The sequence below is a fragment of the Passer domesticus genome, chromosome 22 (genome assembly GCF_036417665.1).
Source record: "Passer domesticus isolate bPasDom1 chromosome 22, bPasDom1.hap1, whole genome shotgun sequence".
Classification (NCBI taxonomy): domain Eukaryota; kingdom Metazoa; phylum Chordata; class Aves; order Passeriformes; family Passeridae; genus Passer; species Passer domesticus.
Window position 1 is genome coordinate 794,998 of NC_087495.1, and position 24,298 is coordinate 819,295.

At 48.2% G+C, this 24,298-nt stretch overlaps 1 protein-coding gene and 1 long non-coding RNA gene across 7 annotated transcripts in view; one reads left to right on the forward strand and one right to left on the reverse strand.

Moving 5' to 3' along the window:
* Positions 1-7,432, forward strand: part of EPHB2 (EPH receptor B2) — a 149,338-nt gene extending 141,906 nt beyond the window's left edge. For all 6 annotated transcript variants that reach the window (XM_064397312.1, XM_064397310.1, XM_064397313.1 and 3 more), the window contains exons 14-16: positions 2,007-2,200; positions 3,019-3,174; positions 6,146-7,432. In XM_064397312.1, coding sequence (XP_064253382.1) covers positions 2,007-2,200; positions 3,019-3,174; positions 6,146-6,254 — 459 coding nt within the window. In that variant the 3' untranslated portion in view covers positions 6,255-7,432. The remainder of the gene's footprint in view (positions 1-2,006; positions 2,201-3,018; positions 3,175-6,145) is intronic.
* Positions 7,433-16,235: 8,803 nt separating this feature from the next.
* LOC135285275 (uncharacterized) lies at positions 16,236-19,050 on the reverse strand. Its single transcript, XR_010350215.1, has 3 exons — positions 18,399-19,050; positions 18,142-18,221; positions 16,236-16,485 (listed from the first exon to the last, which is right to left on the reverse strand). It is a non-coding gene; the product is annotated as an uncharacterized LOC135285275 (long non-coding RNA).
* Positions 19,051-24,298: the final 5,248 nt, after the last annotated feature.

Sequence of the window (24,298 nt, forward strand, 5' to 3'; positions counted from 1 at the left end):
ACTTGGGAGGTTCCCTGAGCTGCACAAAGTGCATCAGTAGCCATGGAATCCTTGAGGCTGGAAAAGGGTCTGAGATCGGTGAGTCCAACCATCAACGTAGCACTGCTGTGTTCACCCTAAACATGTCCCCAAGTGCCACATCCACTCACCTTTTGAAGCCTTAAAGGATGGTGACTCCACCTCTTCCCTGCACAGCCTGTTGCAATGCTTGACAGTCCTTTCCCTACTGTCCAATCCAAACGTTCCCTGGTACAACTTGAGGCCATTTACTCTAGTTACTCTAGTCCTGCCACTTGTTACCTGGGAGAAGAGACCATCACTCCCCGGTTCCACCCTCCTGTCAGTGATTTGTAGAGGACTTACCTCTGGTCAGACCTTCACAGGCACCGTGGGGCCACCACCATGTCCAACCAGGGCAGCAGAACTGGGTTCTTCCATCTGGCAAATTCTGGAAATGGCAGTGCCAGCCCCATGTCTCAGGTCAGCCTGCCCAGCACCTTGGCCACACACAACAGTGCCTCCAGCACTCCCAATCCATTCTCTGCCTAGAGCCACAGACTATCTCAAGCCCTGCCAGATGCCCCATCTCACACTCTGGATTGTTTGGCATGGATCAGCCACCAGCTCTTCCCTGCTTCTCTCCCATTCCCATACCCATTCCCAATCCCAGTATCCTTCATTTTCTCTGTGTAGTCTCCCTACTCAACAATATGTCCACCACCACGAATATGTCTAGACTTCCCCAGGATTGGGGCACAGCCGTAGGGAATCCCACCAGGAAGATCTTTGGAAGTGTGCAAGACATGGCTGGACAAAGCCATGGCAGCCTTGATCCCATGGTGAGAATAGCCAGAGACATGGAGGTTCTTCCTCAGGATCCCTGAGGGAGGTTCTGGCACTCTTCCTTCCCTTGTCCATCATTCCCATGGAGACTTCAACATTTCGATATCTGCTCCTGATTTCTGCGGTATCCTCAGTTCTGGTTTTTGTCCTTACTTCTGGGTTTTGTTGCCATACACGAGCCCATCTCTGGTGTTCAAGACTCCTTCTGCTCATCCTTCAGTGCCTTTGCTGTGCGTGGCCAAGGATGCAGGAGAGTCCTGCCTGTACATGCCTCTGTCAGAGGAACAGATGTTCCTGGAAGAAGTGGAGCAGCTCCATCCTCATTTGTCACCCAGGAGAGGATTGAGGGCTGCAGGTGCAGAGTGGCAGTGAGGTGGAGTTCCCCTTGAAGAAGATCCTCCAGCCTTTGTTCCATTCCAGAAGATCCTCCAGTCCTTGCTCCAGCCCTTGTAGACATTGCAAGACCAGACATTTTCCTGGATTGTGTGGAGCAATAAGGAGAGACCAAAGCCTTTTTGGATGAGCCTGGAGGTGCAGCATGACTTTGGCAAGGTGTGCTGCAGCTCTTCTGTGCACACTGCAACCAAGTTGTCCTGGGCTCTGCTGACTGGGGTCTGGTCTCCCCATGGTGTTTTGCACTTGCACAGGCCTGCAGAAAGAGCCAGCTGTTTCTGCTGACTGAGCCTCCCATGCCATGGCACGACCCTGTCACCTGGACAAGCTGGTTTTTGTCAGGAGTACAAAACACCACTGGGGGATGGAAAACACAGGGACAGGCTCCCTTGTCTGTAACTCACCCCCCTTGTTTTCTCACCAAGCTGTTGTGCTTCTCTCTGACTCCCCTGCCTGCAGCTGTGGGATCACACATCCTGTCAGGGCAACAGGGGTGCTCCTTTCCTCAGATCAGGAGACTGCTCCTGACAATCAGCCACCCAGGCTGGATGGCTGAGGTGTCCTGGGCACCTCCCAGGACACCTCACACCTCACCTGACCTGCTGAGGGCTGGAAGTTACAGTGTGAGGTAGGGACGAGGTGGGAAGGCAGCAGTGAGTACAGGTTACAGGATCAGTCATGTCAGTCACCCTCAGGATCCCAGAAAAGGCGCTTTATGAATTAAATAGGTTTTATCACAGCTGTACTGATGCCTCTTTTTCTTCCTGCAGGTGATAAATGCCATTGAGCAGGACTATCGGCTGCCACCACCCATGGACTGCCCAAATGCCCTTCACCAGCTGATGCTTGACTGTTGGCAGAAGGATCGGAACCACAGGCCCAAATTTGGGCAAATTGTCAACACCTTGGATAAAATGATCCGAAATCCAAACAGCCTGAAAGCCATGGCACCTCTCTCCTCTGGGTATGTCTCTGTCCTCCTCTTGTCCTTTGGCTTCTCTGAGCAAGTCTGGTGTCCTCTGGGTCCTGGTGGTACCACCCTTGCACCTCTCAGAGCTACTTTAGAGCTTGGACTGTGTTTGATCCTTTATAGGGAGAGCATTAAAAGATCATAGAATTCACAACTCGGGGTGGAAGAGACCTTAAAGTCCATCTCATTCAGCCCCTGCAATGGGCAGGGACAGCTTCCACTATCCCAGCTTGCTCCAAGCCCCATCCAGCCTGGCCTTGGACACTTCCAGGCTTGGGGCATCCACAGAGCAGGGATGCAGATGTCAAGGTCCCTCTTCTTGGGCAGCTCTGGTGAGCACAGGCAGCTCTTGCACAGTGCACTCTGCACGTAGAGGAGGACCTTGGTTTCATGTACATGGGGATGCTGAGGTGGTGGGATTGTTCTGGTATTCCAGTCCCACTGCACTGGGAGCAGATAAAGCCCCGTGAGGCAGTGTGGAGTTTTGCTGGGTTGGGTGGTTTGCAGCAGCTTGTGGGAAGCACTGCTCCTATATAAGAATGAGCTTTCTCCCAGTGAGCAGCCAGGATTTAAAGCATCCTATCATCTCTGATGGCTGCTGCCTCTCCTGCAGGAACTGATCCAGAAGGGCTTCCCTGATGCTCTGCACAGTGCTTCCCTTGGCAGAACAGTGATTTCTGGGTGGAATTCCACACTACAGGGCAGTGTGTGCACTGTGAATGATGCTGATCCTGTGCCTCCAGCTGCTAGAGGGTGCAGGAGCAGTCATCCTTGCAGCTCTTGGTCTGTCACTGCCCATTTCTGTGTTTCAGGATGAACCTCCCCCTCCTTGACCGCACAATCCCGGATTACACCAGCTTCAACACTGTGGATGAATGGCTGGATGCCATCAAGATGAGCCAGTACAAGGAGAGCTTTGCCAGTGCTGGTTTCACCACCTTTGATGTAGTATCTCAGATGACTGTAGAGTAAGTGCCCAGGCTTTGAGTCCCAAAGCACAAGGAAAAGTCCCAGCAGTTTTGCAATAATTGGTATTGAATTAGATTTTATTTTCATGTGATGTAGTTTTACTTTTATAGAATTGTTGCTTTGTGGAGCCGCTTCTAATCTAGTCATTCTCTAGACCATGTGTCTGTCACACTGCACCTGCAAAATTCCTCTCCCCATTACCACCCTGCCAGGGGTGTCCAAACCCCTCCATAGGACAAACTGAGATTTCAGGCTGGCATCAGACAATTCTCCAGAGCACTTCTGAACTCCGCAGTCCTCTTGGATGGCTGATGTATTGATGGAGACAAGCATGGTGCAAAGATCTGCCTAAGAAAAGCAGAATCAGAGTGGTTACAGTTGAAAGGGACCACTGGAGGTCATCCAGTCCAACCTTCCTGCTCAGCTTCTAGAGCTCCTCACTCAGGATTATGTCTGTGGAAAGAGATTTCACACCCTTTCTGGGCATTGATTTCTTCCCATTGCCTCTCATCCTGTTGCTCTGCCACATGGAGCAGAGCCTGGCTCCAGCCTCTGCCATGTCCCCTCACACACCTCGATAAGATCCCCTTGTGGGGGGTGGTTTCAAGTTTGTGCTGCATCCACTAAAAGTGTCCTGCATCTACAAAAATTATCCTGCAATGACAATTGACAAGTGACAATCAGCACCTGATTATTAGCAGGTTCTTTAGAGAAATCAGGCAGCTGAAATCCCACTTCTGGAGGGTTTTGAAATCCCTTGTGGCTGGCTGGGACTTTGATGCCTCTGCTGAAAGATTTGTGGCTGGCTGCAGGTATCTGTAGAAACCCTCAGAAAGGGCCAAGCATTAGAGCCATCTCTAAGGGCTGCAGTGTCTCTGAGCGTGGTGGCCAGGGAGGATTTTGGATTTGTGCTTAAACCCAGGTCTTAAATCTACCAGTGAGTCAGAATCCATGCTCTCAAACAGCCACTGTGATTTTCTTTGGCTTTTTGTTCTTATTTGCTGCTGGGAAGTTCCCGTGGCAGTTCTGACTGTTTTGGGACATCTGTAGTGCAATTCCAAGGCCCTGAGGACAGTTTTGGCACAGTATTGGCTGGGTTTATACAACAGAAAGAGAAAGGGTTCACTGGAGGGGACTCTCTGAAGGGTAGGGAGGAACTTCGACCAAAGGGAGGTATCAGACCACAACCCACCCCTGCCTGGGTTCTGCTGTTTGCAATATCTGACAGCAGGCAGGATGCAGACAATCCAGCTAATGCTGGCTGTTCTTTCACAGACATCCTGTGTCCCTTAAACACCAATTCTCCCTGTCCCTTACCATGTCCCTCAAATCCTCTCCAAGAGCCTTCACCACAATTCCAAGGGCATCCTCAGCTCATGTCCCACTAGTTTTGGCAAACTTCCACATTCCTCACCTGCTTGGCTGAATGTGCAATAGAGAGGACACTCCCAAGTCCTTTTTCCTTGGCAAATTGTGGTGTAACAGGACTTGACACCACCCCTGATGTTCACTGGCCTTTGCAGAAGCTGATAGGAATGTCAGTGGAGCTGCTGATTCATCCAGATTTGGAAAGCCAGCAAAGTGTGAATGTTTCCTGAAAACTGACTCACTTCCCCAAATCCACATGGTCTCAACACTGACCTACTGGAAGAGATCTTCACTGGTTTGTCTGGACACCTGGGACACCAAATTATCTTTCAAGAGTCACAGAACCATTTGAGTTGGAAGGGACCTTAAAGCTCATCTTAAAGCCATGGGCTTTAAGGCTCTTTCCACTATCCCAGCTTGCTCCAAGCCCCATGCAGCCTGGTCTTGGACACTTCCAGGGAAGGGCCAGCCTCAGCTTCTCTGGGCAGCCTGAACCAGGGCCTCACCACCCTCTGAGCAAAGAATTCCTTCCCAATATCCAATCAAATATTTAATGTCTAGGGCAGAAGGCTTGGAATCACAGGGTTGTGCAGAGCCACAGTCTTATTCTGGTTTACAGACACAAGTGAAGAATTTTTTGCACCCTTTGGAGCTCCCCTCTACCCTTCTTTGCCCAATAACCTCCACTCTAAACATGGCAAAGATTTTGCCATCTTCCCCTTAAATGTCTGTTCTTAACACTCAAGGACACAAGGCACCTGAAATTCCTTCAGGTCAGATTTGGGTCACTTGGCCTCCCATCCCCTGATGGGAAGAAGAAGAAGAAGAAGAAGATCTGAAGATTTCATGACTGAGGTTTATTCGCCAAGGGGGAGATGACAGCAAACTCAGCTGGAGACACAGATAGGACCAATTTAGAGCCACACTCAGGCTCTCGGCATGACTTTGATTTCTCTCAGATGTCTAAATCTATAAAAAATAGCTGTCCAGAAATGAGATTGCCATGACTTAACAAAAGGATAAGTGTAAAAATTGATCACTTCATGGTCTTATCTGCTCAAAAGAAAAGCATCATGAACAGCATCATCTGCATATGGGGGTCAGATCTACACTGAGGAGGGGCAGCACATCCCTGTCCAATGTCTCCAGGGGTAGAAAAAATGGGTTAGTGTGTCACAAAATGAAAGAAAATCCAAAATACAAAACAGTAAATGGGTAAAAAATTTAAGACAAATTGACTCACAAGCAGAGAGCAGAGCCTGTGGCATTTTGTTTCACACTCTCTGTTGAGGTTCAGGACTCTGAGGGTGCTGCAGGTAGGTAGAAAGTGTAAAGATTGGACAATAAGCAGGAAAAAGTGAAAGAGTAGAGGTTTCACAAGGTTTGCATCTGTTTGTTGCACTCAGGAAGAAATTGTGCATACTTCAGCTCTCTAAATACTGTTCTCATGGACTCAGAATCAGGGAATCATAGAATCACAGAATCACAGAATGGTTTGGGTTGAAAGGGATCTTAAAGATAATTTTAAATACCATCTATGATCTTGTTCTGCTGTGAGAAAATACCTCCTAATATTTGTGTTTGTTTCCTTTCCTCCCAAAGGGACATTCTGCGAGTCGGGGTCACTTTAGCAGGACACCAGAAGAAAATTCTGAACAGTATCCAGGTGATGAGAGCACAGATGAACCAAATCCAGTCTGTGGAGGTTTGATAGCTGCCTGTCCTCCCACTCCTCCTCCTCGAGGCCCTGCTCCCCTTTGCCCCTGTATGTCCAAGCTCCAGTTCCTGAGTGTTCTGCATGGACCAGAGACAGGCAGCTGCTCTGAGGATCACGGCAGCAGGAGGGAACACTCTGTCCTCAACAATGAGAAGTTGCCAAGAGCTTCTAGAATTTAAGCAATGGAAAAAGGGAACAAAAAAAAAGACAACTATTTTGAAAAAAAAAACAAAAATGAACAAACTACAAAATATTTTTAAATAATAATAAAGCAATTGCATTCTTGAAAAGGGCTCCAAGACCAATGGGAGTCTCCAAAGGAAGAGAAAAGAGCAGCTTCATGTTTCCTCTTGCACAAGGCTGCTGCAGCTGGACCCAGGCACCTCTGGAGCAGTGGGACTTCTCCAGGAAGAGGAATGCAAGGAAAGGCCACGAGAAGCACATCTCTTCCTCCCGTGAGCTCTGGGAATGCCATGAGCCAGGCCCTTCCCCAGAGCCCCTGTGAGCAGATCAGACGGGGAGAGCTGAAGCTCTTTGGTGCTGTGAAACCAAGTGCATCTCAGAAACTGATGGACTCCTTCAAAAGCTGAAGACTTTTTTTTAAAAAAAAAAACAAACAAACAAAACCACAACAAATAAACTAAGACTAGAGGAGGCTGTTTCCGACGAATGAGAAGGAATCTGTGACGCCTGGGGGGGTGGGGATGGGGAAAACCAATCCTTTTTACATCTCTTATTTTCTCTTGTCATGGAACAGTTTTGTGAGTGACAGTTTCCTAAGGGTCCGTCCATCCACCCTCCAATGGCATCGTGTCTCATACATATCATTGCTCAAGACTTTTAGTGATATCCTTTCTAGATGCCAATGATCTTTTCCCAGAAGACTTCCCAAGTACAGTATGTAGTAGTTTTTGATTACAAATGCTGACGTGTACCTTTATTTTTCGGTTGTCATTGTTGGGAGATTTGTCCTTTTACATTGTTTTGTTAACATCAATTTGTGAGTTTGGGGTTGGAAATTTTCGGTTGGTTGGGGGTTTGGTTTTTTTTTAATGAAAAAGAAATGACATCTCCAAGCATCATATCATCCAAGAATTTAAATCCCTTCCCTGTGGAAGGAAAAATTGCAGCTTATTGACCATATGCCAGGAGAAAAAGGTTTTTTATATGCACATTTCCTCCTGTTTGCTTATTTGTTCTTTCCAATTGGTCGTGGCACAACAGATGTTAGTGGCTTTTGGGGTTCCAGGTGTTTGCCAAAGTGAAATGGCCACCAGCTCAACTCGGGGGTGAGCAGCATCACAGGGGGGTTGGGAGGGAAATGTGGGAGGGTGGAGGGGTTTTGTGAGGGAATGATGACTCCACAGCTGGCTTCAGAGCCCTTTGGAAGCATCTGGCTGCTAAGGAAGGTGCTGGATTGGTGCATGGGAAAGGCAGGGCAAGCCCAGTTCTCTCAGAGGAGCTCGTGGCACAGCATTTTGGAGTGGGGATTGTGTTATCTCCAGGTGAGGATGGGTCCCTGCAGGTGCCAGGCTGTGCAGGTGGGCTCTGTGCCTTGGGGACCCTGTCCCTTCGTTGGGTGATACAGCTTCAGGCTCAGCCCCTCACTGAGTGCCCAGGACAGCAAAAATTCCAATCCCAGCTCTCCAAAGGCAAAATGCTGTGGGTGAAGCTGAATGATCAATCAATAGGTTTGTAAATAACTGAAAAAAATTTCTTTAGTTACTGACCAGGTCTTTGGGATGTGTGAATGCCACCAGCTGAGCGCAGGGAGGTGCAGATGAGAATCAGGTTGTTCTCCATGCTCAACACCACCTTGCATCCTTTGAAGCATTCCACACGTGGCATTTTCCCACCCATCTCCTGGTCATGGCCTCAGGACTGGTGTTTACAAGCCCTTATCTGCCATTGCTATGTCATTCCTGGGCTCTTCCTCTTGTTTTTGGCAGCAAGGAGTTGAAGGCACGTTCACTGGGAGCTGCCTGGCTGTATTTTCCAGGAGCTGAATCCAAGAGGAAGTGTGTCTGCTGTGGATGAAAATCCCAAGCTGTCTAGACCTCTGTGGCCAGACATCATCTCCCCAGACTGCTTGTAAAATATGAGGCCCTTTATTAAATACTTCTAGCATTTCCTACTGCCAGACCAGATCCAACAACAAAGCCCTTGCGAGTGGCACCAGAGCAGTCCCTACAAGAGAGACTTGTGAGCTCTTGTCCTGTCCCAGGGTTTGGTGCTCCAGCAGCAGGGCCTTTTCAATTGTCCCTCTAGCCCCTGTTAATCCAAAATCTGTAGTGCAGTGTTGTGTTTGTGTTTGCATCCAGTTCAGCCCTGCATTTGAGCTCTGGGATTGCCTGCACTGATGGGAACCTGGCAGGAGGTGTGTGCTGGGTGCCAGGGTCCTGTCCTGAGCTCAGTGCCCACAGGGCACGCCCTGGGACAGCTCCAGAGTGGTGTGGAGCAAGGGGCAGTGGGCTGCAGGCATGGGGTGTGCAGGTGGTACCTGGATGGGCAGCCATGCCCTAAATCCAGCCTGGTTTAGCCTTTGTATCCAAAGGCATACTTGGAATGCCTTTGCATCCAAAAAGCACTTGCTCCTGGTCAGGTGACGGGCTCAGCTTTGAAAGGACATAAAAAATCACTGGAGTTGACTAAACCACAGGAAGTGTTTGCTGAGGGCACACAGGGAAACAGGAGCTCCCAGGCGTGCCCAGTCCCAGTGTGGTGTGGGAGCCTCCCCTGGTGGGTCTGTCCCCGTTGTGGCTGCTGTGCTTTCACAAGGAGCAGTTGTCACTGTGCCCCAAAGGCATGTGAAGCTCTCTGATGGCAGTGCAGGCTGAGGACAGGATGGTGCTGTGCCAATGCCCAGCCACAGCCAGGAGTGACCTCGTGCCCCAGAGCTCTGCCTCCAAAACTCACCAGCAGATTCCTGTGGGGCAGCCATGTGGAAGGAGCACATGATGCCCCTCACTTGTCCTCCCCAGACAATTCCTGACTGTTCTCTGCCACCCCCTGCACTGCTGCAGACACTAAGGAGGAGCAATGTCCAGGCAGCATCCCTACAGAGCCACCCAGGCCTTGGAAGGGCACTTCAGGTCTTCTTCATTTGGAGACATTTTGTCTCAATGCACTGAATCTCCTTGCTGGCTGCTTCAGACACATCTACCTGCCAGACCCAGCCCACTGTGAAGGACAGGTCCCAGTGCCACAGCCTCCAGAGCTGTGGCAGCCATCTGCAGGACAGAGAAAGCACATCCCTGTCTCTTCTTCTGACCAAAAATCACACAGTGGTGGTGGTACTGAAAGTAACACCTTCCCATCTGTTTATCCCAGACACGGCTGTGACATCTGTGTTTGGCTGTGTAGGACTAATGGAGAGCTGGACTAAAATAGGCATGGTCCAGAAAACACTGCAGTTTTCTGCATCCTTCAGCTCTCCTGGGAGCACAAGGAACCGAGTTCCTGTCAAGTGCTTTGGTTGTAAACGCCTCTGGCACATGCTGCGGAGTGAGGGCAGAGGCACTGGAGTGACAATAACATATTTATTTCATGGGTCTCCAATGTACTGCTATGAAGTGGGAGTCTAATGGAAAACTCAGCGTGTTCCAAGGGGAAAAGGGGAAAAGGCACTTGCTAACATTGACACTGTGAAATGCTGTTGTGCATGTGCATGTGTGCATGTGTGGGTACGTAACAAAAATCATCACATGGAGATTTTCAGGCAGCTTGTTGCAATTTTCACATTTCCCCTCTACCTTTCAATCTACCTCCCAGCCCTTCCCTTCTCCCCTTCCCATTTCCTGCTGAGGATCAGCCTGTGGAGGGCGTTCAGTGGGACTGCTGAGCAGGTTGGAAGTTCTCAGTGATAAGTTCAAATCTTGCAGAGCATCACAGGGCAGAGCAGGCAAAGCACATGTGGACAGTAAAAAGTTAAAATATGTTTTCTGGAATTACAGCCCAGGGGTGTGAAGGAGAAAGGAAAAACAGCCCTGTAAGACACAGCACTGCCATAAGGAATCACTTGTCCTGGTGGCTGTGGGGACACAAAACAGGGCACTGTGAGCTGCACATCCCCTCCCTAAAGGGTCTGCTCTCCTCCCCAGCAAACCCTCAGAACTGCCTTTCATGAATTAGTGGGGATTTGTGCTTTTCAGCAGCTGAGGAGCTCCTCCTCTCCATAACATCCTCAGTGCTGAGCAGCAGCTCCCAAAGGCAGCAATCCATGTTGGGGCTTCCATGTGACCCAGATAAACGTGGCTGTCCCAGGGTTTCCCACTGCTGCAGGGTTCCTTTAGTGCTGTAATCCCAGAGTGGGCTGGGATCCACCCCACGGCTTCACTCCAGTTGTACAGCAGGGTCAGCTCATGGTGAGGGAGAGCCACGTGCAGGGCAGGGGCTGGAGGACCTGGGGACACGGCAGAGCTTCATCCTTGTGAGCTCTGCCTTGCAAGAGCAGCCCCACAGGGACTGCTGGCTCCTCTTAGCCCTTTCCCCAAAGCAGGACCTGCTCTCTCCACTGGCTAATGAGCACTGCCCAGAGCAGCTCCCTCCTGGCCTGAGCTGAGCTGAGCTGAGCTGAGCTGAGCTGAGCTGAGCTGAGGAGAGGGACCTTCATCAGCATCAGCTGCTGGCTGGACTACAGGGCTTTTCCCACACTCCCTGAAGCTGTTCTTGGAATTTGGGTTAAAGGGAAGGTTCTTTCCCAGGAATCCTCACCCAGGCTGTGGATTAGCAGTGGCCTGTAGAGAGAACCTCTTGGAGGGTTTGAGCAGCTGAGGAAACTTCTTGTTATATTTGCCAGGCTGATTTATATGAATCCTGGAGTCAGGGCTTGAACTCTGCTGCATCGTTAACAGTTGTATCCTCTGATGATGCAATAAATCTGGGACTGCCTTGGATGTACAACAGAGTGCTGGAAGTGTCACTGCTGTCTGGTTTGGTTTAGTGGAGTTTATTGTTTTAATGTAAATCATCTTCTTTCCTGCATGTCTGACTCGAGGCTGATTTAATGTAGGTCTTTTTCCATCCTCAGAAATGTTACATATTTGCAAGTCCTTCACATACAGGATTCAACTTTTTTTTATCTACAGTCACGTTTTGGCCTTTTTTATTTAAACTTGTTCAGGACGTCTTTGCTTCTTGTAACTCTTTACCCTTCCCAGACACAACCTTGGCCTGTGTTTGCTTCCATATGTGTTCCAATCTTCCACTGCTCTCCTAGAAAACTCCCTGCACTCTCCAAATATTTCCTGGAATTTACCTCCTTGCTGTCCCTGTGTAAACTCCTGCCAACTCCACTGACAAATGTTATTTGCAGAAATTTGGGACTGGAAGCAAGAAGTCTTCTCTCCCCACAAATCTTTTCCTGAATCTGCATTCCTGGTGTCTTAAAAGTTATTCAGCAGTATCTCTCCCTTTTTTCTCCTTTTTAAATTCTGCAAGAAATTCCTCTGTGAGCTCTGCAGGAGTGCAGCAGCAGTGCCACTCTGTCTCCCTGTCTGATTCCATGGGACATCCCAGTGCCCCATTGCCCCCCCTGCAAACAAACCACAACTCAGCCTTGCGTGCCTCATTTTTTATCAGGAACTCCATTTTGCCTTCATTAAAAAAAGATCAACAAACACTTGGTTCATCCATTTCCAGCTCTTTTGTTTCAGTAAACTTCAGGAATTTTTCACTTGCCTCAACTGTAGCTTCAGCTTCTACCTCTGGGGTCAGTCTGGAGCTCTGGCACAGGTGTTGTGCCATATCCTTTGGTTATTCCAACTAAGTCTGCGAGGGAAGGAATAAATTTTGTCTTTAAGAGCCAAACAGCTGTGTTATGAAAAACTAATGGAAGGGGTTCACGGAGGAGTCCTGCCCATGGCAGGGAGTTGGAACAAAATGATCTTTAAGATCCTTTCCAACCCAAACCATCCCAGGATTCCATGAGGACTGGGGGAAGTGCGTTACTCTACCTGAGGATGAAGCTGGCAGTCAGATCCCCCTTTTCCCCCAATTGCCTTTGGTCTGCACTTCCAGCTCACTGACCCCAAGCTGAGTGGGCTGGCTTGGGAGATGGAGGTTGATAAAATCACCAGTCTGGGACAGATGGTGTGGCAAACCCACAGCCTGGCTTGGCCTTTGCTGGTGGAGAATAAATGTGAAATCTCTGATTGCTAGCAAATATTGGCATTCAGGAGCCTTCACACAAGGTCAGGAGCCAGTGAATTTTTGATGTGCTGGCTCTGCAAATGCTGGAGATACTTTTGTTCTCCTCCACTCAAGAGGGATACACAGAAATGAAGAAATAAATATACAGATAGGTGCAGCCAGATCAGGGCTTCTGTAACAGCCAGAAATCTGTGGGAGGTATAAAAGATAAATAGATTTTGATTTTTGGTTCTGGCAGAGGTGAACCACAATGATAAAAATTTCATGCCCATAAATCAGGAAAGATGTGAGAAAGGTGAGAAAGCAGCAGTCACTGTTTCTGACAGTAGCAGCTTGAAGGCAGGGGAAGGAGAATATTCCTTGGCACAGAACACAGTGCTTGGAGGGTGGAACTCATGGCTGGAACATGGATAGCCAGCACTAGATGGATTAACAGGAAAAAGACAGATGACTTTAAGCTAAAGGAGGATAAGTTTAGATTGGATTTTGGAAGAAATTCTTCCCTGTGAGAGAGGTGAGGCACTGGCAGAGATTGCCCAGAGCAGCTGTGGCTGCCCCTGGATCCCTGGCACTGTCCAAGGCCAGGTTGGATGGGGCTTGGAGCAGCCTGGGACAGTGGAAGTTCCCTGCCCATGGCAAGGGGTGGGACTGGATGGGCTTTAAGGTCCTTTCCAACCCAAAACATTCTAGGATTCAAACGGTGACTGGACAAACTTTTAATAGACTAATCTTGACACAAAAATGCCTCTTCCAGTTTCTCTGGGTCATGGATGCCTGGGGGCACAGGGTGTATAACAGGATTCCTGCAGAAATTATTTTATTCGATTGTATTCTTGGGACTGACACATTCTACATCTCTTAAAAGCACAAACACTCCATCAGGCATCATTGATTTTCCATTTTCACTCTTTCTGGGGAAGGATTTCTGTGTGGAGCCAGAGGGCTTCCCATATCAGAGGAACCACTTGCTTCCTCCTCCCAATTTCTTGTGTATCCCGAGGCATCCCTGGGGCTCAGAGGTGCAGTGGGACCTCAGTGCCTCAAACAACTGGAAAAGCACAAAAAGAGAGACTGACTGGGTGTTCCACCATGTGTTGGATGTGGAAGCTCTCTGTGCAAGCATTCTTACCTCAAACCTTCTTTCATGACCTGAGGAGTGCTGGGTATGAGAGATCCCTGTCCTTCCCTTCCTCTGCTCTAGAGAGGGTTCTGTCAGTGAGATTTGTCCCTCTGCATTGGCTGACCCAGGCTTGTGACCTGCTGGTTGTTTGGGGATCTGACCAGGAGTCCAAATGGACGTGTCAAAGCTTCCTCAAGGGTTAAAATGCAAGAAAGGAGACTGGGACAAGCTTCTATAATGGGCAGAAAGCTCTTGGTGCAATGGAGCAACTCAGGGCTGGGCTGGAGGAGTGCAGGGAAATCCCAGAGGGGCCCCAGAGCAGGCATTGAGTGTTGAGGGCTCCAGGACAAGATCCAGGGAGATATTTAAGTGCAAGGTTTGGTTTTGAGTGCTGGCCCAGCTCTGAAGATGAATTTGTTCTTTATGTCCTGGGGACAACTTAGATACAGATATTAAAACCCTTCATTGCTTTGTCTGCCTTGATTGCACAAGTGAAAAGGTCTTTGGCACAAGCAGGGATTTTTGTCCCTCTGCAGAGCAGCCCAGGAGTGTGGGAGAAGGCCCAGGCTGGAGCTGAAGGGTCCCTGACTGCATTCCTGCCCCTTGTGAGCTGTAGGGGACCAGGGAAGGGACAGGTTTGGTGCATCAGTGCTTCTTGCTTGGCCTGACCTGGGCTCTGGTCTCCAGGAGGAACAGATGGGTTTATGAGCTCTCTGATGGTTCTTTTTTCCTCTAAAAATCACAGCTTCTGTATCTAGGATCCTAGGAGCATTGGGATCATAGGAAAATCCCAGATTTTAGTGAAGAACAGTCCAGCCCTCATGTGAGGTGGCCAAGGTTCAGAGCTTTGGGTTTCATGTTGGCCATTCTCTGAAGAACAGAGAAATAAAGCTCATATTGCAGGAGTTCCGAAAATCCTCCAGGGTTCTGGAGTGAGAACTTGCTCAGAGTGAGGCTGTCAGGTGTGGCTGGATCCCTCAGGTCTGTAGAACCACTGACCATCCATCCCTCAAGCTCTAGAGTTTTCTTTCAAGGTGTTCAACAGTGGAGGCAAGTGAAACAGCCCAGTTCCCCCTGCCCAGGATCAGCCATGGGCAGAGAGACAGACAAGTGTGGTCATTCCTGTCCCCTCCAACAGTGGGGTCTGAGCAGTGAAAAGCCTGCTTTGAGCAGGGGAGAAAGGAAAGACTCCTTGGAGGGTTCAAGAGTTGGAGACTCTAAGCAGGAGCTGGAGTCTGTGGCTGCCCTGACAAGGAGGGCAGTCCCTGGTGCCAGGCTGTGGGTGTCCTGGATCTCCCAGCTTCTCCTGCCTGGGTCCTGGCTTTGCTTCTCCCTTCTTCAGGATGGTCCTCCAAGACCCCACATCACAGCACATCCCCTGCCATCCTGCTGGAGATGGAGAGGGAGAAATCAAGGATCAGAGATGGGGGTTTGCATCTGCTTCTTCTTCTGTGGATCCACAGCCCCTGCATTGGAGATCTCTGTTGGATGCCCTCCTCCATTCACTTTTCATCCTGTGACTCTTGCACCCTTTTCTTTGTCATTGCCTGTCCTCCACCTACAGCTTTCTTTCTCTCTGCTGCTTCTTTGCCCTCTGTCCCCATCCCAGTATGGAAGGGCTGGATGGTTTGTTCAGGTTTGGCCAAGGCCAGGGATTCTCTTCCTTGGAGCTTGCTCAGCACATCTCTGCAGGGAACCTCTGCTTAGCTACATCTGTTCCCATTAAAAAGTCCTCCCTTTCTTCCTGGAAACATCCACCTCACAACACAGATCTTCCTGGATAAAGCAGTAGAAAGTTGTATGAAAGCAGTCTGGTGTGTCAGGATCCCTGGCCAGTGTTCCCTGGGACAGTTCAGGGAAAAGGCTCCAACCCTGCCTCTTGCCACAGGAGAAGGAGCACATCCATCAGTGTCAGAACACAATTTGTATGTCCAGGTTTGCTTTGGAAGGGCTTTGCCGACCTTGTGTCACTCCTTGCCATTCTGTTTGGATTGATGGGAGCTCAGTCTACCCAGGGAGTGCTGTGAGGCCCTGGTTTAAGTTTGGGGAGCCTGGGGGTGTTCCAGCCCCTGAAGCCAGAGCTGAGGTGTCCCAGTTCTTGCTGGATAAATTAGTCTGATGCTTCCAAATAAAGGCATGACCCTTCTCACTTCCCCAAGCCGTGGTTTGAGAGCACTGGGGAGCAGGAAACAGGAGTTTGGGAGCTCAGAGATCTTCTCTCAGGATGAGCTGGGCACAGGTATCCAAACCTCCTTCCTGTGCCAGCATCTACCCATGGGCTTCTGAGGAGCTGAAGAGCCAAGGTAGCTGTCTGTGCTCCTATTCCAAAAAGCTCCTTGCAGGGAAGATCTTTTCCTAGCTCAGATACCAAATCCCAAGAAGGTCCCAGAGGGGTGACAGTGAGGTGGCAGGTGGCAGTGAGGTAGTGGGGGAGATGTGGCAGGGAATTCTCTTGTCCATCAGGGCATTGGCTCCTGTGATCTGCGCATGGGGTCCTCCCACAGGACACGATGTGACGGCATCTGTGGAAAATGTCCTTCCCTGGAAGATTTGCGGAGAAGCTGCCAAAGGCACAGGGAAGGTTTGCAGGGAGAGGAGGCTTTGCCAGGCTCTGACCTCGTGGCCATGGCTCTGGAAGGAATTGCAGAGTGGGCTGGGGAAATGGGGTGAGTCCTTCAGCCACCCAAAGACAAGGGTGTCAACACTGTGTCCTCTCCTCCGCTGCCACCAGCCCCAGGATCCATCAGCTGGGCTCCAGGGCCTCCCCAGCCCTGGCTTCCTTCTCTTGCTCTGTGTTGGCCGTGACCCTGAGGACAACAGAACGCTTTTCATGACAGTATTTGTATTTTTTTTAATTGTGAATGGGGAGATCATGTGCAGGTCCTTGTTACACAGGGATGTGTCTTCCATTCAGCCCAGGGCTTCCCTGGCTTTGTCAGATGTCTTTCGATGTTACTGAGAATAAATAAATAAATAAATAAATCAGATGTATTTATAAAGGAAACAGAAACCTGCTGCTCCAATGCCTTTGTAGGAGTATTTTTAACAAACATTTTTTCAAAATAAATGTGAATTGTAAAGTTTGAAGCATTTGCTTGTGGCTTTCCTTTCTAGATGCTTTATCCAACTTTTCCCCTTCCCAATAATCCTGCTTGGGTGTCAATATGAAGGTAAAGAAACAAGAGAGGTACTGATTACTTAAAAGGGAGAAAACATGCCCAGAACTTGTTTAGTGCCTGGTAAATGGCTGCAAGATAAACAGATACCATTGTTACCTTGCTTAAACCATTTAATCTGAATAATTAACCCTCAAGTGTAGCAATAAATTATCCACTCTGTTTGTCACTAACTTGTTCTTTAGTTAAAATATGCTGCAAATTTATATGTGCACGTATGTGAGTATTTTAGCTTAGAACTTCAATGGTGGTTTTCCTTTTCTTCATTATTCATGGAGGTATCAATGCTCAGTGGATTGACAAACAATTGTAAAGAGGAGAAGGAAATTCAAGGAATTTCAGTGTCTAAGCAACCAACCCCCAGCTTGAACTCTGTGTTGGGAGTAAATCACAGCTGTTTTCATGGGAATCTTGATCCCTTGACAATTGTGTGTAAAAACAAAAACAAAACCAAAAAATTTAAAAGGAAAATCACATATATAAGGGATTATTGTAAATCAAGTCCTATGAAAATTAATTTTATTTTATTTTAATTACTATCCACAAATTCTTCTCTGCAGTGATCTTTCAACCCTGAAAGAGCCCCCATCAAGAGAACAAGGTGTAGCTCACATGATTGATATAAATAATGCAGTGAACAGTCTGCACAGACCATTGGCTGTCATAATCCAACATTCAGCTGCAATAAAGAGTTTGACTCATAAGAAGAGAACATCAATAATTTAGTTTATAGTCACAGATCCGTGTGTCTGGTTCTGTCACCCTCCTACTTATTTTCCAAAGGAAAAAAGAAATTTCTACGTGGATTTGTCAGGAGAAGCTTGGGTTTGATTTTGCAATTGAGGCAAATATTTCTGCAGTCTTAAGACACTTCTGTACAGGTGGAGCTCTAAGACACTTGTGTACAGGTGGAGCTGGGGGTCCTCCTGGATCTTTGGGTCAGGGTCTGCACCTGCCAGCTCTGATCTCTGCCCAGGATCAGCCCACACAGCCCTGAAATGGCAGCAGGAAGATGGATGGGAAGCCTTGGACTGAAACCAGTGAGCCCAGCAAGGCTTTTATTTGGTTGTGAACCAGCCCCAGTCCTGGCACCCCACAGCTGCGTGCAGCTGAGCAGGGCATATGTTTTTCCTTTTTTATGGGGTCCTGGAAAGGCCCTAAAGGTGTCTCGGGAGGGAGGGAGCCTTATTTCCTGCAGGGACAGCTCTTCCCAAGAGCCCTTGGTGAGCAGCAAGGGGTACAAGTCACAGGAGCAGGAGGACTGGGGAGAAAGGATCCCTGAGAGGGACCAGGTTGTTCTGACCTGGAGGGACGTGGATGCAGCTGGTGTTCACCCACCCTGACACTGACCCGGGCCTGCAAGCAGAACAAGCACAGAGGAGGGTCTAGGAAGGCAGTAAAGGCATTCATTGCCTTAAATTAAATTAAAGCTCACCTCCCACCCTCCTGGCCACTTCAATTTATGGGGAACAGTGCTGTCTTCATCTGGAGTAAGACCTGATCTCTGTTGGAAACCTGTTGAACAGATGATGGGGTCAGGATCAGCTCCCAGGGACTTCTCTGGGAATTTCATGCCTGAAATGCTTCCCAAGGAAGCCACATATCCAGCAATAGGATATAGACAGGCCTGGGGCAGGCAGCTCCTCCTGGCTCTCCTGTTGGACCAGGAGCTCTCTCAGCTCCCTGTCTCACCTCTCAGCCCCACATGAGCATCCAGTCACTCCCTCTCCCAGGGGCCTTTGTGATGTCCAGTGCTCGAGGCCCTGTGCACCTTCCTCCAGCTGCAGCGAGTGGGGAAAGAACCTGCAGACAGTTCAGGGAGGCTCCTGAGCCCAGAACCCTTTGGCAGACCTGAGAGAGGTGACACTTGGAAGGATATTCTGGGAGGTGGGACACTTGTACTCAAAGCTGGTAATAATAGCAGAGCAATGGATCTTTCATGTAGCTACAGGCAAAATATCTGGCACAGAGATCAAGGAGTGTTTGGACCAAGCTCTTGGGCACAGGGTGGGATCATTGGGTTGTCTTGTGCAGGATCAGGAGCTGGGCTCCCTGGTCCTTGTGGGTCCATCCCAGCTCTGAAGATTCCATGATTCTGTGGTTCTGTGACACTGGGGAAGGGATTTGCTGCTGTCCAAATGTGAAACTGGTCCTGCCTGGGCTGTTTCCAGACTGCTTCCTTGCTCGCAGAGCAAACCATTAAAAAAGGAATCTCAGCTGGATGGATCTGGTGTAAAAACTTAAACTTCCCAGGCTGTAAGTTTTCCTTTCCTGTTCTAGGAAGGGAAGGTGACAGCACAGTGCTGTTCTGGCCCATCCATTCTCCCAGTAACTGATGTGCTTTGAAAAGAGTGCCAAGAGCAGCCCCAAATCCCCCCGTGCCCCACCCCAAGCTTCTCTGCTACACCCCAGGAAGACACAGCAGTGAGTGCTGAGTAGTTGAGCATTCCCTCCCATCACACTGATGCAAGTCAGGCAGAACTCAGTGGGGATTGGTGGAAAAACACTGAGAGGAAACTGCTGTGTAATCAGAATCTATGCTGGGAGTGTAGGGCTGCAATTTCCAGATGTTATAGAGACCTAAAGAGTGAATTTGAAGGAGATCAAGCTTTAGGTCTCAGCAATCCCTGTTTGAGACCCACATGTGAGGCTCCAAGGGGTTATGTCATGATCCCCAAAATGTGCAGTTTAAGCAGCTGGATTTCTGCCTCAGGAGAGCCTTGACTTGCCAGACTTCAGCTCCAGCCAGTACGAAGCCACTGCTGGGGTCACTTTTACCTTTCACACCCAAGCCCACCCTTGGGTCAGCCTGCAGCTTGGAGTGGTTTTCCTGTACTCCTGACTGAGCTCCTCTTCCCTTCACTGGGATGAGGTGATGAGTTTATTCTCACCTGCCACTCCAGCAGTGAACCCTCGAGTGCTGCTACTTGTGCGGAGACGCGGAATCACCAATAACCATGGAATCACCAATAACCATGGAATCAGAGCATGCCAGAAAGGTCTGGGCTGGAAGAGACCTTAAAGCCCATCCTGTTCCACCCCCTGTCATGGGCAGGACACCTTCCACTGTCCCAGGCTGCTCCAAGCCCCGTCCAGCCTGGCCTTGGACACTGCCAGGATTGTGGCAGCCACCACCTCCCTGGGCACCTCTCCCAGTGCTTTCCCAGCTCCATAGTTCCCTGAAAAGATCCCAGCAATGCTCCTGGTGGGTTTCCCAGGCCCCCTGTGCCCCAGCTGCTGTGGTTGATGCTCTGTGACATCAATTCCTGCCAGGTCAAGATTTTCACAGCCTCATTCAGAGTCCTCTCAGTGCAAAAGGAAGTGTGGGAGATCAGTTCCCTCTTGGAATTCCTGCCTCTGAAGTTACACCAATATCTGCAGTTCTGGGTAGCAGAAACAATTTCTCTCTTGCTGCAGATGCATCATCCTGACTGAATATTTTATGTTTGCTTACCCATTTCACTCCTGTGGGTTTGTATGGAATATTTCTCTCTGATTTCATGTCAGCATTCCTTTAATTTACTGCTGAAAGTAACGATTCCTGTGTTGTTTGGCCGATAAATATCCTTTCTGGTGTGTTTGTGTCTTACACTGCCTTAGACCCTGCATAAAATTTTAATTTCTCTTTGCTTAGCTCTGGGTTTGCTTTCTCCCTCAGCACAATGCAGTGAAGCCTTTGTAGCTCTGCTCGTTCACAGAGCATTGATGTTGACTTCCCATGCAATTTCCTGCTTGTTTGTGCTCCTCTGCCAGGGTTTTTCCTTATCTGGTGCTAGTCAGAGCTGTAAAAAAAATATGTCTGCCTTTTTGGAATGTGCTGGTGTCATAAATGTATAAAATCTGATATTTTGAGGCACTGCTTCTATTGTGCTTTCTTTCCTTGGCTTTTTCTGGTCTGCAGACTTCTGTATAATAGTTGATTTTCCAATGATTATTAGATACAAGGCATTTTTCTTAGGGCAGTTTATCCATTGTCTGCAGTGTTCCTTCTTTGCATATTTATCTCCCCTCTTGTATATTTCTTATTTGCCTTTCACAGTTTTGATACTTTTTTTGCTGCATAGAATCCCAGAATGGTTTGGATGGGAAAGGACCTTAAAGCCCATCCAGTGCCACCCTGCCATGGCAGGGACAGCTCCCACTGTCCCAGGCTGCTCCCAGCCCTGCCCAGCCCGGCCTTGGGCACTGCCAGGGATCCAGGGGCAGGCACAGCTGCTCTGGGCAGCTGTGCCAGGGCCTGCCCACCGTCACAGGAATAGGAATTCCTAACATCCAATATTTCCCTGTTTTCTCCAGTTCCCTCTGGGTCTGCCCCCCTGTGCCCTGTGCTCACCATCCTCCATCATCCCCCTGCCACCAAGAGGAGTCACTGAGAGCCTCAGTTCTGCTCATCGAGGCCTTGGTTGTTCTCATCAAGGCTTTTCTGGCCTTTACTCTTTGGTTTCAGGGTACTCAGCAGCCAAACTAAATACCAGGAGCATCTTGGCTCATTGTTGGGCCATTTCTACCACGAGCTCACCCTGTCCATGAAGTTTGTGCTCAGAGACAGACCAAGTGCACGTGAATTTCCTGCAGCCTCCAGCAGCCTTAGCAGCTGTAGCTACTTTCCAATGCACTTCTGGTGGCAAATCATGATGAAGGCTTTGACTCCTCAGGCCTTCCCAGGCACGTTTGCAAGGGAATCTGCAACTTCCTTATGGTGAATATGAATTCCCACATGTTCCCAGGCATCCCAGGGCTGTGAGAGTGGGGCAGGTGAGTCTGGCAGCCCAAATGGGGCATCCCCCCCTCCCTGGGGCTGCAGCACCCCCTCAGAAATGACCCTTTCCCATCTCCAACCAGAGATTCTGAGGCTTTGTTCCTTGGCCACCAGCCTTCACATACATAGAGATACATATTTTTCTTTAGAGGGACTCAAAGAATTGTAGTGCTCTATCAAGCCTCTTCCTTCCACACTTTCGCTGAATATTAGCACTGAAATTGGACTTTTTTTCCTTGGGTTTTTTAAAATTCCTAGCCAAGCTGTTTCACAGTTCTGATTATTATTAATTTTATTTTCTGTTGCACCATTTTCTTTTAGTCATCATATATTTATTTTAGTAAGAATTTTATCTGTATCGGTTTGCATTCTTCTCTCTTAGTCCTTTATGCCATGTTTTGTTTAACATTTTAATGTCTAAATAAGATTCTTTCTTGTGATCTTAATGGAAAATCCATCAAAGTATGAAATGCAGCTCAACTTAAGTGAAGATCCAGGCTCACTACATGCACAATAAAATCAAACCACAGCTCTTCGGATTTGTTGATAAAAATCAATTAAAAGTGTATTTCAGGTCAATCTAATATATATAAACTGCCAGGATGAGATAACATAGATAATAGGATGTTGTGGTTCTCAATTAATCAGATCAGGCCACATATATGAAAGTGTCACATTTATGCTGGTTAGTACATTATTCATGAGAATTTATGGAGCTGGGAATGCTCTCAATGGGAAGATTTGCAGAGAGGGAAATAAATGCAGTGTCAGTGGTTGTGCAGCAGAAAGGGAATAATCAATTGTTCATTTTCCAAACCAAGGGGAGAGGGCAGGATGCTCAAATCAACATGAAATCTTTTTTTTTAGCTGGGTTTTGTTGGTTTTGTTAAATAAAATTAAAAAAAAATTACACACCATCCCTGAGGAATTTATCAAGGCTGAAAAGGACCCTTTTTGGTTCCACAAATTCATGTATCCCACGAGAAAGATTAGAATAAATAAAAATTCCAAGTCTGATTTCTTCTTGTTTTCCAAATGTAAATATCTTACAGATGAATTTCTGAGTCAAAGGTAAGATCATTTCATGTGAAAATGTCACAAGTCACTGGTCTGGCTGGTCAGGCAGATGATTCTCTGTGCAGTGGTTGGAGGAGGATTTGTTGGACTTCAAAAAAATTCTGTTTTTTCTGGTTGAAAGGATTCACCACACAATGCAATTTTTTACTGATCTCCATCCTTCCTGAGCTCTTCCTTTTTCCTTTGCATATGCATTTTTAGCAGCAAATCTGGACACATATGGATGTGTGTGTGCTGGGGGCATGTCAATAATTTAATTTACTGAGTGCAACAAGCCCCCAGTCCTGCACCCCCAGCCCACAGTTCTGGGCGACTGCTGGGGAGAAACAAAGGGTGAAATTGCCATTAGAAAAAAAGGCAATGGGGATTTATAGAGAATAAATAATGTCATAAATCCATGGATGGTGTAGAAAATGGCAGTGGATTATTACAAAGAAAACATGCTCCAAACCCTGGTAACAGCCAGCGAGTCTCAGTGAGCTGTGGCGTGACAATAAATCCACATGGACATCACAGCCTGGTGGAGTGAAAATGGCAGGAGGGACTAAATATGGGAAACCCTTTTGTTCAGATTAAAATGTCCTTTTTATAGCTATATATTGGGGATGGGGCAAAGAGGAGGGATATTAAACAATAATTAATTTCTTTCACTGGAAAGATGTAAGCCTAATTAATTTTTTCACTGGTACATGGAAAGAAAGTTTGAATTTGCACTTGATTTTTAGTAAACAAAATATGTCTAAAATACCTGGAGATAGGAAATAATTATTTGTGTACATTTCTGGGGGTTTTTTTTCTACTGCCTTCATGTCTGGAGATGCTGCTCTGACTTTATTTCCTCCCTAACTTAAATTCTGCAACTTTTCAAAACACAAGAAAGGTGTTACATTCTGTATCACTTAGAAAGAAGCTGGTTTCCCCTCTTGGAAATTTGCTCAGTTGTTTTGCCACTCTCAATCAGATATGATGATTTAAGGTATCTTGCTCTTTATATCAAAATATTAAGTTTATTCAAAGCTCTGTGTTACATTTCCTGTGCCTTCTGCTGTACATCCCTATCCAAGCACAGCATCTCCATTTCAGTACTTTGCTTGTTGCATATCTGCCAGATAATTCTCTAATAATTTAGTGTTCCACACTGTGCCTCAGCTTTCTTCCTGCTGCATTTGTATCCTTTTCTATTTCCCTTTTCCCACTGCCTGTCTTCACTGTGGAGCTGTGAATGTCAGCTGGGTATCCCAGGCTGGTTCTGTGAATGTGCCGTGGCCCCACTCCCACAGCAGATCCTTGTCAGGGCTGCCTGGTCTAGGCTGACACAAAGCTCGGGATAAGGGGGGTTTTAATGACCCCACACGGTTTCTGATCACAGCCTCAGGCCAGCACATGGATACTCCCACAGGAAACATCGCCTGGAGCTGCTCCTGCCCCTTTTACAGACACTCTCCCTTTGAAAGCCATGGAGGTGGTGGCTGACTCCCAGAGAGTGGAATATTGACACCTTGTGGGTAAGATTTCCATGTTGACTTTTATCTTCCCCATCCAGGTGTATTTTGGTAAGACCTGGGAGCTGGGTCTGGCAACAAGGCAGCAACATGCGGCTCTCTCCAGCTGGGGCAGTTTCTTTCCTCCTTTCCCTCTCCTCCTGTATTCCCACACGGTTCAAGGGAGGGAAGTTGCTGTGCAAAGAGCAAATGTGCACTTTCAGCAGCCAGAGTAGGAGCTGTTGCTGGCAGTGAGGACATGGAAGCAGTGAAGG